At 44.5% G+C, this 14,038-nt stretch overlaps 1 protein-coding gene across 1 annotated transcript in view; it reads left to right on the forward strand.

Moving 5' to 3' along the window:
* LHFPL6 (LHFPL tetraspan subfamily member 6) overlaps nucleotides 1-14,038 on the forward strand; it is a 190,345-nt gene that overhangs the window by 156,042 nt on the left and 20,265 nt on the right. The window contains exon 3 of the mRNA XM_080929579.1: nucleotides 7,142-7,240. Coding sequence (XP_080785705.1) covers nucleotides 7,142-7,240 — 99 coding nt within the window. The remainder of the gene's footprint in view (nucleotides 1-7,141; nucleotides 7,241-14,038) is intronic.

Here is a 14,038-nt window from a genome sequence, read left to right on the forward strand (position 1 = left end):
ATAGAAATGGTACCTCCTCTAAAAGTAAAACCGTAGCCAGGAAAATAGAAAATGAGCAAGACAGGAAAGCGTCAGAACACCGTCTGCTCCCACAGGAGGGCTGTCGGGCTAGGACTGAGCTACGTGTGGCTGATGTGACTTGGAGGACAAGTGTCCCGTGCTCACCTTCGTGGGAATAGTGCTGCTAGGGCCCTCTCTGTTTTTTCATGTAAGCAGAGAACCTTTGAGAGAAAAGGAGCCCATTGGCATCCTGCTAATCTACATGACAACACACTTGCCACAGTCCCCCCCCCCCTGCAGGACAGACTTAAGACTTCCAACTCAAACCATTCACTGACTCTTGAGACCCAGCCCTATGCCACTTCTTCACAAACTGTCTTATTTAGTCCTTGCGGTTGCCCAAGGAGAAACTCTTCCCTCGTTGTGTAGATCCTGGAGATGTGGCTGATGGAGCTGAAGCACTGTGGCCCTTGGCTGGGAAGATGAAGCCTTCACTTGGCTGACAAGTGTCACATGCAAAGGGCAATGCCCTCCAACCTTTCATCATCAGAAACAACTGTCTTTCCTTGTACCAGCGACTGCCTGGGACCCTGGAAAGAGAAAAGATGACAAGCCACTCATGGCTGAAATTAGCTTGTGCAGTTTCTCTGTGCTCTAGGAAAGCATCCTGGTATCTAATGCACTGTATTTGTCTCTGTGTCTTGTGTCACATGATCGGGAAAAGGAAAAGAAATTAGGATTGATGGGTCACTTGGAAAAACATTTGAAGGAAACCTAGAGTTGTCTGCAGGATGATTAAACAAGGAAGGACTCTGCCTGCGATTAGCTCAAACATGGGCGTCGGCGCAGAATGACCGAAATCCATTTTACTTTGTTTTGCAGCACGGAGGTGGCACTTGTGATGACAAAGGCCATTGCTCACTCTGATGCCCTGCAGGTACACTTACTGGACAGAGACTCTCTGTGTCTTACAGCTCTCACTGGGGTCACTGGGACCCAACAAAGCAGGGATTGGCAGGTTCCAAAGGGTCTGTCCCTGGTCTGAGATTGCAGGCTGCTGGCTAAGGCTCATGGGGTCGTTGCACATAAGGCTGTGGAGAGCACTTGGCTCTTTGTGGGGCTCTGGGAGATGGAAGATACTCAGAATACTGGGTATGTATCCTGGAAACACTGCATCACATTTAAAAGTACAGGCCTACTTTGATAAGCTTTTGTATTAAATACAGGCAAATATGTCATGTTATTTATTGATTATGAACTATTGCATAATTTCTAAAGTCTTTTTGAAAAGTGTCTAATACTAATGCTACAATGACTTGATATTTAACAAATATCATGAACGAATGCATTGAAAGGAAGTAATCCTATGGGCGGAAAGTACAATACAGAAATAACCACAATACAATATACAATTTCAAATAAACCTTAATGAATTCAGGAGCTCCTGGGGGGGAAACCAGTATCTCACTGCTGGGCAGCATGGATTGGCTGAATGCTGATGTTTCTAGACCTAAACATTACGTATTTTCATGATGGAGTTTGAGCACTAACCCAAGGACTAAAAGTGTACTTGGCCCTGCAGAAATGAAGAGATTTCAAAAAGGCATTTGTCTCGTTCAGTCTTACCACGGACTACTGAAATCACAGACCCCAAAGAAATAGGAATTCTCCAGGAATCTGGTGCTGGAAGAAGCCAAACTGGGAGGAAGAACCTTTCTCCTAGAAAAAAATTCCAGAATGTTCTACCAACTTGTCAGGCTACCTTTAAGAATGTGAGTGAAGCCCAGATCATGGTGGATCAGTGGTGGGCAGGGTTATGCCTTCACCATGACCTCGTTGATGAGCATATACTTAACCCTCTATTTAAACTTCAGTCTCACTTGAGGACCCAGAACACGGACTTGAGGGGTGTCCCAGAGTCTCCTTTCCCTGCTTCCCACTGTTAAGTTGGCTCTTGATTGGCTTGCTAAGGTCTGTCTTGGGTCACAGGCTGTGATCCCAAAATTCAATAACAAAAGTGTCTCAATTAGAGAGAAAGAATCCAACTTTCAGGGAAGCAAAGATCACAAGACATGAAGAGCCAGGAGTGGATGCAATAGTCAGGGCGCCGAGTAGCTAGTTAGCAGTGGGTAAGACATTGGGCGTTAGAGATACTCAGACAGGACCAAAGCCAGCATGTCCCCGTTTGACCTCATGCTATGCATGTGGCTTGGAGTGGACTCCTGTACAAGCTCTGAGACACGAGCAGACAGGAAAGAGCCCTGGACTGGGATTCCAGAGCTCTAAGATTCACCTGAGATCTTTTTTCTCAGACAAGCTTCTTACATCCTCTGTGCCTCTGTTCGTGTAAAGTATTTGGAGGCCCAGGCTTACTGGAGCCTAAAGACCTCTCTTCCTATGCAACATGCTGTTTGCCTTTAGCTACATTCGGAGGGTCTGAAGAATGCTCCCTCCCCATGGCCGTCCTTATCTGCTGTGGAAATGGAGAGCATCTCCTACACAAATTAGCATATGGAGACTTTGAGATGGAAGTTTGCCAACCCATTCCAAAGGAATGGTCCAGATAGCGGCTGCAAGATTGGGCAGCCTTTATGAGAACAGTAAAGAAAAAACTTTCCCTCAGTGCTTGTCACAGAAAAGGAGATAAAGGGACTGGAGGACGGACGGAGGAAAGTATCCAAAAAACCATAAAAGATGAATTGATGGGAAAGGCGATGGGTGGGAAAAGTCACACTATTGAAAAAGAAGGAGGGGTGGTGGAAAAAGTGGCCCAGTAATTGTGGAAAAGAAGTGAGGTCACATACAAACTTTCAAGAGTAGCCTGGAAAAAAAAATAATAAAAATAAGGCTTTATGAGCTGAAGGGGAGGGGAGCCCCATTCTTCCCACCTGAGGAGGATCAGTAGCAGTGACTGACTGACTGGAGGTTTGTTTTGTCTCCTTGGCAGGAGCAGAGTTGCTATGGTAATGTTCAGGAGCCAAGGGTTCTCTGTGGGGTTTGAACAGAAAGAGCTCAGCTGCAGGGAAAGTTCCCAGACCCGGGTTTGTTCTCGAACCTCTGGACTCCTCCCAGAGTTTAGGATTCTCAGTCACACTCTAAGGAATAATTAGTATTGTGGCAGATATGGCTGCCCTTTTGTGGACACTGAAAAGAAGGGTGAGAAACTCCTGTAGAAGTGGGCAGACAGATGAAGTATCCGCCTTGAGGAGCTCACTGGGATGAAGAGTAGACTTCTAAATTTTTATTCAAGTTATTTTTTATTCTCTATAAATGACTGTTTTGCCTTCATACATACAGAATGCCCATAGGGACCAAAAGAGAGTATTAGATCCCCAGAACTGGCGTTACAGACGGTCGTGAGCCACAGTGTAGGTGCTGGGAACAGAACCCCGGCCCTCTACAAGGGCAACAAGGGCATTCAGCTACTGGACCATCTCCTCAGCACTGACAGTGGACTAACTTTTAACTTTAGCCAGCACCACCAGGAATGTCTGCCTCACTGCATTTATCAAAGGTCTTTTTTCCCATTAACATTGGCTTCTCTGGAAAGGTCAGTCCACAGATGTGGCTCCTAAAATACTTTAATTGTCCTTGAACAGAGTGAGCCTCAAGTCCTGTGTAGTCATGATGGAGTAGCCTAATAGCCACCATATTATTTAGGTCTCTCTCTCTCTCTCCCTCTCTCTCTCTCTCTCTCTCTCTCTCTCTCTCTCTCTCTCTCTCTCAGGAGGTGGCATCTCTCTTATGTGGCTGTGTTGTCCCTCTCCCCCAGGCTGCAGTGATAACACCAGGTGAAAAGGGAGGACTCATCTGATGTATAATTTGTGACTTACTCATGACCTGTTAAAAGTTGCAGTCTCTAGGACAACAGAAATAGATTTCCTTCCTAGTCCCAAGTGAGCCTGACTCTCATCTCCCCTCCCCGCAGCATCTCACCTCCATTAGCATTTCCCAGAGGCTGCTGCCCTGCTTCCTGGTTCCCTTCTCACTTTCTCTCCTGACTACACAGGTTTTTCAAATCGTGATAACGTGACTGTTTTCCTGATTTCTCTTTAATGTAATGGCAAATTTTAAGTAATTTGCTTAAAATTAACTTTGGATGGTAACAAGGTCTGAACATATGGTCAGGAAAATCTCCATAGGTAACATTTGTGTGTAACATTAAAGTTTGTAAGCTAGAGGTTCTATTGAACAATCTACTCCTGACGAGCAAGTTAAGCAACCAGAACTATCAAAAACCTGTTGGGTCATTAAGATACCCCTTGAGCAAATACTTCAGCTCTGGTCCCATTTCATGGAGTATAATGGCCACACAGATAAGACAGGGCTTTCACGCTGTGCTTTTTGGTTCAGCAGAGCTACAACTGGATGGTGACCGGTCTCTCTCATTTAAAAGGATGCTCTTGCTTTCACATTTTGAGGTTTTTATTTTACAGCGCAGTGAGTCCCATAGAGACCATAAAATGCTGGTTAAGTGCAACCCATACCTTTAGGGCAGTTCGTTGACATTTGAAGCATCTGCTCAAACACCCCGCTCCTAGAGAGGTTAATCAGTATATTCAACTCCCTAACCTAAGAGGTCTCCATAGAGATGGTTAGAGGCTAACCTTTCTGAGTTATGTATCACTTACCTGTCCATCTGCCAGAGCTTGAAAAGTTAATCCAAGCCTCATTCAAGATGATGGTTAACTGAACATATGCATACTGTTTGAGCAGGATGAGAAAATATTTAAAAAAAAAAAAAAAAACTGTTATCGTGTATCTTATGTGAGTGAGGCATGAGCCAGCCATGCTAGGTAACTAAAGTTTTAGTAGGAAACCCGTGCATTCAATTTAAGTTTTGCAGGCCTGTTGGAAGGTCAGAGTAGCTGATTTGAAGAATTCCCAAAAATCAGAGGTCCAGGGATCAGAACAACCTGACGTCCAGCTGACATCTCTGGGTGATGTGCTGTGGGTGCCTGGAAGCCCCTCCCTATACCCCAAGTTGGCTGTCTGCAGAAAGACCTACTTCTGACTGCAGGTGCCAGAGGAAAGTGTCTCACTGACATGGTGTGACATGGAGCTCGGGCTAGCAGGACAGTGCAAAGAACAGATTTTAGAGCCAGAGTTTCTACTCATTGGCCTTACCGGAGAAAGGAGGCTGAAGAGCTGGGCTGGCTCTAATTATTGCAGAGCGGTCCCAGAACCTGTGTAGGCATCTGGCAAGCCCGACCCCCTTGCCAGCTTCCCTTTACACCTAAAGCAGCCCTCTCCGCTGGAGTTATCTGAGGCTATGAAAATGGTCAATATTTGTACTGTGCGGTGTGGCAGTCACTTGTCACCCCACCCTCCTGTAAAGGGGTGGCAGAAACTAAAACATTCCGAAGAGGCGTCTGTGGCTCTCAATCTACCAGACGATTGGAACAATAGACCCCAAAGAAATGGGAGTCTTCCCAGGGATCTGGTGCTGGAAAAGGCCCCACCAGAGTGGGAACGAGATTTCACACAGTTCTGGCAACATGTCAGGCCAGCTTACAGAATGGGACTGAAGCCCAGACAATAGTGAACAGGGCACACTTGGACTGGGTCTGCTTAGATGTGCCTATGCATGGCCTTCTATGTAAACTTGGGTCTCTCCTCAGGACCCCTAAGACTGTAGGGAATCCCTGGGTCTCTTTCTCCCTCTTCCAGTGTGACCACATTGAATAAAAATCTCATGTTTCCACTTTCCACGATTAATTTGGCTTTTTAAATTGGATTATTGAGGAAAGTGAGTGAACCTGGCTTGAGACTCAGGTTATGACCCCAAATTCAATAACATTTCCACCAAATGGGAGATAGGTATTGTCCATATGTCCTACAGTTTTCTGAGTCTTCGGTGACACTCCCATTCTAGTTTGAAATACTGCCAAGACTGAGTACTCAGGGAGCTGCCAGGGTCCTTCGCTGTGAGGCCGAGTTGAGTTCTTGACAGTTCTAGGTTCTCACCTGCTAATACAAACATTCCTCGTCATTGGTGTTCAGACACAGACCCTAACCCTTGTGGCCACCAGTTAGCTCAAAGGTATCTATCCACTTGCCTTCTGGAGATGTTCCTCAAAATCTTTAGCATGTAGAACATCCTTCCTGTGGGCAGACAGTAGCAGATTACAAAACACAGTCTACATAAATATTAGCATCAAAATTCACACAAACCCCACAGAGCAACTCATTATTACACGGGAGCATATGTTTGCAGCTGCTTTCTAAAATTCATGCACGGGGCTGAAATGTAAAGTTCACCTAAACTTTCCTGTGTAATAAAATTATTGCTAATTTACATGGCTGAGTCTACATTTTGTGGTTTCACAAAGACGGTCCCAGATTTCACAAGGAAACAGATTTCCAAGTGCTTTGCTCTTTAGGGAACTGCCCTCCTCTTGGCACAAAAATGCACATACAGCGCTAAGCATGAGTCAGCTCCTTTCTGTTCAGGGTACAAATCCAGTTAGCACACAACAGTCTGGTGGTGAGCATCTAAATCTCTTTCATGCCCTTGGAAACCCACATGAAAATTAAATACTCGTGGGAAGCCGTTAGCATAGCCTGCCGTCACGGTAACTTGATTTACATTAAAATAAAACCACATTGGTTTTACATGTATGTAAAGATTTAGTCTCCCATGTGTCTGCCTTCTAGATCACACCTGAGCTGTGTGGCTGCTTGGTGAGTCTCAGCCGAGCAAGAACAGGCAGTGCACGTTCTCTGGCTCAAGGAGAATTCCCAACACTACAACATTCTATGTTGAATCTTAAACTGGAAACAGAAATTCCACTGATTGACACAGTGTAACTTACTCATGTTGCTTGTTCTTGAATTAGTTCTCCATGGGATTAATGGGATTGGTTGGCTCTTTGCAAGTGTGATTAAAAGAAACTCTTTTTTTAGTTCCTTTACAAGACTCCAGAGGCATTTAGTGTTCTTAAAAGTTAAAGTTGGAAACAAACTGAGTTGTTACTGTTTTCATTCTGATTTTAAGCAGACTCAATATTGTTCTTGGAATCTTACTGACTTTACATTGCTTAAAGGAATTTAATGTGGTGTTTTCAAAGAGCAGGCGTTATGGCTCTGTCATGTTCTGAACTTTGATTTGTAAAAGGCTTTCTGTTTTACCTCTTCGCAGGCTTGTTGATTGGAGCTGGCTGTGCCCTCTACCCTTTGGGCTGGGACAGTGAGGAAGTCCGGCAGACTTGTGGCTACATCTCTGGCCAGTTTGACTTGGGTGAGTTCTTGTTATCCTTCATAGAAAAGTGGCTTATCTGGAAGGAAGACAGTTTGGGGCAGTGTTTGGCATGCATGCATATATACATACATACATATATTTATCCATTTTTATTGCAGAGTCATTGATAACCTGCTATTTGCCAGCATTATAATTTATATTGCAGATTCTAAGAAAAGGAATGGCCTTGCTCTCATGAGCTTTTATAACCTCTGATTAATTTGTTCAAAATTATATATTTATCACTCATTATACATGCCGAAAACATCTCCGGGGAATTCACAGGCAAACAAAGCAATCAAGGAAATTACAGTGAGGGTAAAGTTTCTCTCCGGAATGCAGAGCACTTTGTAAAAGGGGGGAAGACAGGCTGGAGAGATGGCTCAGCGGTTAAGAGCACTGGCTGCTCTTCCAGAGGTCCTGAGTTCAGTTCCCAGCAACCACGTGGTGGCTCACAACCTCTTGGGATCTTATGCTCTATGCTCTCTGGTGCCCAAGTATACATGCAGATAGAGCATTCATATACACAGAATAAAATACATCTTACAGGCAGGAGAGGGGAGAAGAGAACTACCGCAGGGTCTGAGCACAGAACACATGGATTAGCGGCACTAGATGGCTCCTAGCAGCAGGGCCCTTTGTGGCTTTGCTTGTCTGTGTGCTAATGAAGTCAGGTTTTTTCCATCTGTAGGTAAGTGCATGCTACTCGCTTTGCAGACTCCAGGATTTCTCATGGTGTGCACGCTACATAGTATTCAAGATCTGAATTTGCGGTACATAGGGTCTGTTTTATTCAGTCAGTAAAACTTATGCTGATCTAACCATCCCTCGTTTCTTTTCAGTTGAGAAAACAACTAAGTTTATTTCACTTCCTATTGCTTTAACCAAACACTTCAAATGAAGTGTTTGATTGAATATGTATTGCCTCTGCTGAATTACATTTCTTGGAGTATTTTTCTGGAATTGGAGCTAATACATGAAAGAAAGAGGCCTTTAAACATTAGTAGGTTTGTGACTCCAGCCCCCTGTAGCAAAAGGTAGATTAATAAGGGAAAGGTATGTGGCTGTATTTGACATAAGTTTTACAGGACATTTGCTCTGATAAGAAGGTAAAGACATTGTGTAGATGATAAAGCCCTGGCTTCCTGGGCAAGTTTATTGAGTAATTAGCATTTGAGAGCTGTGATTGGACAGGGCCGTGTGGGGTGTGAGCCAATAGTAATAGCAAGGCTGTATGTCTGCCTCCCTGTGTACCTGTTGATGAGACATGGGCACCCATCAGGTGCAGACACGTGGCCCCTATGCCTTGCTGAGAGGGAGTTCACAGTCTTCTTAGGTTTCATGACCTGTCTCTGGGCAGAAGGGCTCAGGCAGGTCAGAGTGTCTTTCCAGCCTCTGCTCTTCTCCCAAAGTCCAAGGTGCCAGATGTGGGGCAGCTGTGCTCCTGTGACTGCCAGGGGCAGCCAGTCTGTTCCCTCTGCCACTCAGACCAGAGGCTGAGTGTCTGCTGCTCAGGCTGTCCCTGCACCATGCGATTTACTGTCCCTAAACATCTGCCGCTCACATAAGGCAGTCGATTCCAAGAAGAAAACTTCTGAGAGAACTGGCCTTGTGGTTTTTATTATATGCCAAGCCAGTATTTTTTTAATTGTTATGTTTATATAATGTTCATGACTGTATTGTCCTGTTAAAATAATGATCTGCATAGCTAAACAGCGTTTAAGGAAAACAAGCGAATAACGAAGAAAGAAGTGAGATGTGAAAATGTTTCTCTTGAGCTGGCAGTCACCTTGCTCTCCTCAGGTGGACACTGCTCCCTCAGAAGGAAGCAGCGTGCTCCTAACATGCATGGACACCCCAAGCAGCAGTCTGTGCCTCCTCGCCCCTCTTCCAGTACAAGCTTGCCCCAGTTTGGATTACTTTTGCATAGTGCATACTATGTCCAGGGGACATGCTTTAAGACGTTGTTTGGCTTTTCCTCCCCTGGTGTTTGAAGCATTCCTAGCTGCTTAACATGGGCCCCAACCTGACTGCAATCCTGTCTTCCCCTGACCTGTTGCTGCATTCTTGAATGAATGCATCTTTGAATTAATTGTCAGAGTGTAACAAGACTTGCTGGACCCCAGTATCCTGTGTTTTTGCAACACTACACATCAAAAAAAATTGAATGTCCAATTAAAATATGCCTCTTTACTGTTTATTTTCTGTTTACCATGCTTTCAAGATTTGTTTATTTTTAGTTTATGTATATAAGTAAAAACATTGCGTGCCTGCAGTGCCCTCAAAGGCCAGAAGAGGGCACCAGATGCCCTGAAACTAGAGTTGCAGATGGCTGTGAGCTGCCATGTGGGTGCTGGAAACGGAACCGGGTCCTCTGGAAAAGCAACCAGCGCTCTCAGCCTCTGAGCATCTCTCCAGCCTCTAACTACTTATGTTACTAAAGCCACATTAGCAGTTCAAGAGCCTAGTGTGATTTAATTTCTGCCCATTGTTTTTATGTTTCTCGTAGACTAGATGATGAGGGGGAAGAAAACTGACTTTATCTAAAGATTAAAATGTCTCTAGGACCCCTGAGTAAATAGCTTTTGCCTATTGAGCTGTTTTTTACAGGTTCTATTTTTGGGAACTCTGACATATTTTTTTTCTTTCAAAGGACTTCCGAGGAGAAGCAGAGAGCCATTATTAGAGCTGTCCCACATAACTGCTCACGCTTACCTCCTGTAGGGAACTGTCATCTCCCTCTGTACACGGATCATGCTGAGCTTCAGTGGTTTAGTGAAATCCCAGTGAAGCTAACTTGACAAGGCCCTTAGGACAGGGTAGATGAGCCCAGCATGAGTTCATGGGGAGCACTCTGAGTCCTCATTCAGCAGTACCTGTCGAGGGCCACGGTCACTTCTGCCACGTATGAGAACCTGAGCTTATGTCTTCCTCCTCTAGAAGGAGGCATGTATGGGCAAAACTTCCTCCCAAAGGGTAGTGGAGCCTGGAATTCACCAGGCCATTTTCACCTTCAGAACTGAAAACTAGCAAGAGAGACAAATATTAAAAAAACAAAAAAAAAACAAAAACAAAAAAAAACCAGTGTGCACCTGTACTAATCAGCTTTAATTGTCGACTTGACACACTCCAGCATCACCAATCAAGAGTCTTAGTAAGTGGTTGTCTAGATCAGGTTAGCCCATGGACAAGTATCAGGGGTTATCTTGATTGCATTAGTTGAGGTGGGAAGCCCTGCCCGCTGTGGGTGGCGCCACTTCCTAGTCAGGGTATTCTAAACTGTCTGAGATTAGAGAAAGTAAACTGGGTTTACCATGAATGTGTTAATTGCTCTCTACTGCCCCCATCCATTATGGGTGACATGTGACCAACGCCCTCAGGCTCCTACTGCTCTGACTGACTGCTTTGCTCTGATGAACTGGGAGCTAAAGTAACCCCTTTATCAGACCAACAGGTATGATGAAATGAAGACATCTGAGGTGCATTTGACAGTGTGGCTGTTACACTGTGACAATGGTGATTGTCTTGGTGATACTGTTCTACTCCACTTGCTGAGATTAAGCTAGTAGTTGGCCAGCACTTCCATAAAAAAAGCCAGATTGTCATGTTTCCATTGTGGCAAATTATGTGTCTCTGTTATGACTACACAACCCAGCAACTGAAACATGGAAGATTGTGGACATAGGGAAATATTTATTTACAGAGGCAAACAATGAGAATACAGTAAGATGTGTGAGCCCAGGCAAACATGACCTGCTACACATTAGAAAATTATTTCTCTTGAAAGGGTGCGCTCACTCACTGACCCTTACGGCAGCTGGTGATGTTCTTGGGACACTGGAAACCCAGCTGCACAGCCCTGTTCTATTATCCTACTATGCTGTGTAAATGCCTTGTTGGGAAGTGGAGGAAAATCACGTAGCGAGCGCTGCGGACCCACGGTGGCCCACACCAGCCCCCATACTGGTGCCAGTGTCATCAGAGGGGAGCAGAGGTGGACAACAAAGCCAGCCCAAGATCCATCACCTCTGCATCTTGCCTTCCCTTGGACCTTCAGGCATTGTTCACACAGACATTTCCCTCCTGGGCCCTGTGTGCCTCCATTACTTACTTGTAGCTAAACGCAGCTTGCTGCTGTGATTTTTCCAATAATAACCCAGGACCACAGGACCTTCCCTGGGGGTGTCCCAGCTGAACCCTCATGGCTGTATAGGTACAGATTGAGTGTGGGTGTCCTTGAGGGTGTATGGAAGGTTGGGCTGCAGGGAGATGAATGAATTTGGCCAGAAAGGAGCCTTCTTTATGTTTAGATTTTTCTGTTTGAGCAGAGTTTTGTAAAAGTAACTTTATTCTCCTGATAAAATTATTTTTTATGTGCCTGAAGCAGTTGTCACCTCAGAGGCTCACTGCCTCCACCTGCTAACCTCGGCCTAGTCCTGGAAGCTTTTAACAATCTAATCTAGGCCTACAGTGTTTGCAGCCTCTGAGACCTACTGCTAAATGGGCTCAGCCTTCCTAGTTCTTTCTGAGCTCTGGCTGGCTCAACTCTGACTCAAAATTCTCTTCAAGCTGACTGATTGATTCAGTCTGGCTCTCTCTCCTCAACCTTGCTCCTTAAATAGCTTCCTCTCCCTCCCCCTTGCTCCCTCTCCCCTCCCCCTCCCCTTCTCCCTCTCAACATTGCTCCTTAAGTAGCTTCCCTTTATCTTTCCTCCCCCTTCTTGTGAGATTTGGGCATATCCTATTCTGTCAAATCTTTCTCTGATCCATCACTTTGTCTGCCACTCAACTAGACATCACTTTCAAATATGGGTGCTTCCTTCTTCAAACTAACTTTACCTACATAGTTTGGGATTAAAGTTGTGGACTAAAGGTGTGTCTATATTCCAACTAGAGTAATTAAAGGTGTGTGTTAAGGGTGAGACACACCACTACTAGAAACAGGGCTTTCTAGTAAATAACACAATCTCAGGATTCACAGTGTGATCAAATATCTTGCAACAGGGTTTAATTACAAAGTAACTTCGTTAGATTAGAGGTTAGTGAGAACCTCCAGAGAAAACATTTTAACTGTTCCAGAAAATGTACATAATAGGCAGGAAGGGTTTTCATAGAATGTTTACATTCCTGGCCATAACACAATGGGAGGATCTAGCTCAGACACGTCTCCATTTCCTAGAGAGGAAGGAGAAGGCTGTTTGCTGATGTCAGTGGTGTTTTGTTCCTTGTGTGCCTAATTATTTTCCTGCTGCTCATTTGTCCAGCATTTTCATATTAACTCTGGAGCTTTGAACCAGCTTGGTTAACAGTAACTACTTGCACCATCAGTGTTACAATGCTAATGTTTGAATGACAAGTTTATGAGGAAGAAAGGAGCACTTATGAATTTATTCATTTAAAAACAGAATTAAGAGTCCCAGTGAGTCTGCGAATCTCCACCAATCTTGCATCTACCTTCAGAGTAATTATCAGTCTGTGACGTAAGAATCAGAAGTAGTCTTCTTGGGAAAGTCAATGCTTGGTTCCCATATCTCAGAAACTATTATTTTCTCAGTGGTGTTTATTTTTTTATAGATTTTTATGTATATGCATGTTTTGGCTGCGTATATGCATGGGCTCTGCATGTGTGTCTCTTACCAACAGATGTCAGAAGAGGGTGTCAGATCCCCTAGGTCTGGAGTTACCAACTCTGGATGCCATGTGGGTGCTGGGAACTAAATCCAGGCTTCTATAAGAATAGTGCTCCTAACTGCTTTGCTGTTTCTCCAGCCTCTTCTCACCAGCATTTTAAATACTGATCATTTATGTTAAATGGAGTACTGATTTAAATTGGCTAAAACAAAGAGGACATTTGAGATGGCTTAGGACAGGTCCAGATCTAAGATGCCTTCTGAGGTCCATGTTTAAGAAGAACCAGCCACAGAATGGCTGCAATTATTTGCCGTCTATCTATCCCCTGGCAGTATCCCCGGGCTCCTTCTCCTCAGATCTGACACTGGTAGCTCTGAGCCATAGTCACATTAGTCAAGCTGCTTCCCAATAATGCAATAGCATCCTCTCTATCCCCCACTTCCCCCTCTCTCTCCCTCCTCTCTCTCCCTCCCTCTTACTTCCTCCCTCTCTCTTCCTCTCCCTCATTCCCATCTCCCATCTCTCCTTTGCACTCCCCCACCTTTCTAGCTGGCCCAGACTGTCTGGCTGCACATTTACCCTTGAACAGAAAACCACTGCAGGGATAGTTTGTCTGAATCAACTTCTTATGGAGATTTGTGAGCTGCCATCACTGCCAAGAGGAGAAAAGCCACTGTCGTCTTCCTTTGCCAGGCATCAGAGTTTATTTCACCCATGTAGCCTGTAGCTTCGACAAAGATCGATGGTAGTTTGAGCTGTGTAAGATAAACAGTGGTGATTGTCTCCATTAGTTGTTGAAAGAACAGGAGCATAAGAGATAGGAACAGTCCAGGACACACCAGAGCACCTGACAAGTGAGGAAAGCCTGGCAGAGATTTGCTGTTCACGGGGCCTCTTAAAATATGTGCTTTTAATGTGTTCTTTCTTCTTAACATATTAAACCTGGGTGCTTATAATCGGGTTGTCCAATTGGTTTAATTCATGCCTCAAAGATATCTTCATCTATCAAAGACTTTATAATTATATCCTTATGTTCAAAAGGAGTGTTTCAATTAATTTGTCTTGCCAATTTGCCAAGTAAATTTGAGTAATTATTGCTTTCATTTTTCTATTTAATTCGATTGAGAAACCACCATGTTTTCTATCTGGAGATTGTGCTACTGGTGT

Source organism: Micromys minutus (assembly GCF_963924665.1).
Source record: "Micromys minutus genome assembly, chromosome: 15".
NCBI lineage: Eukaryota > Metazoa > Chordata > Mammalia > Rodentia > Muridae > Micromys > Micromys minutus.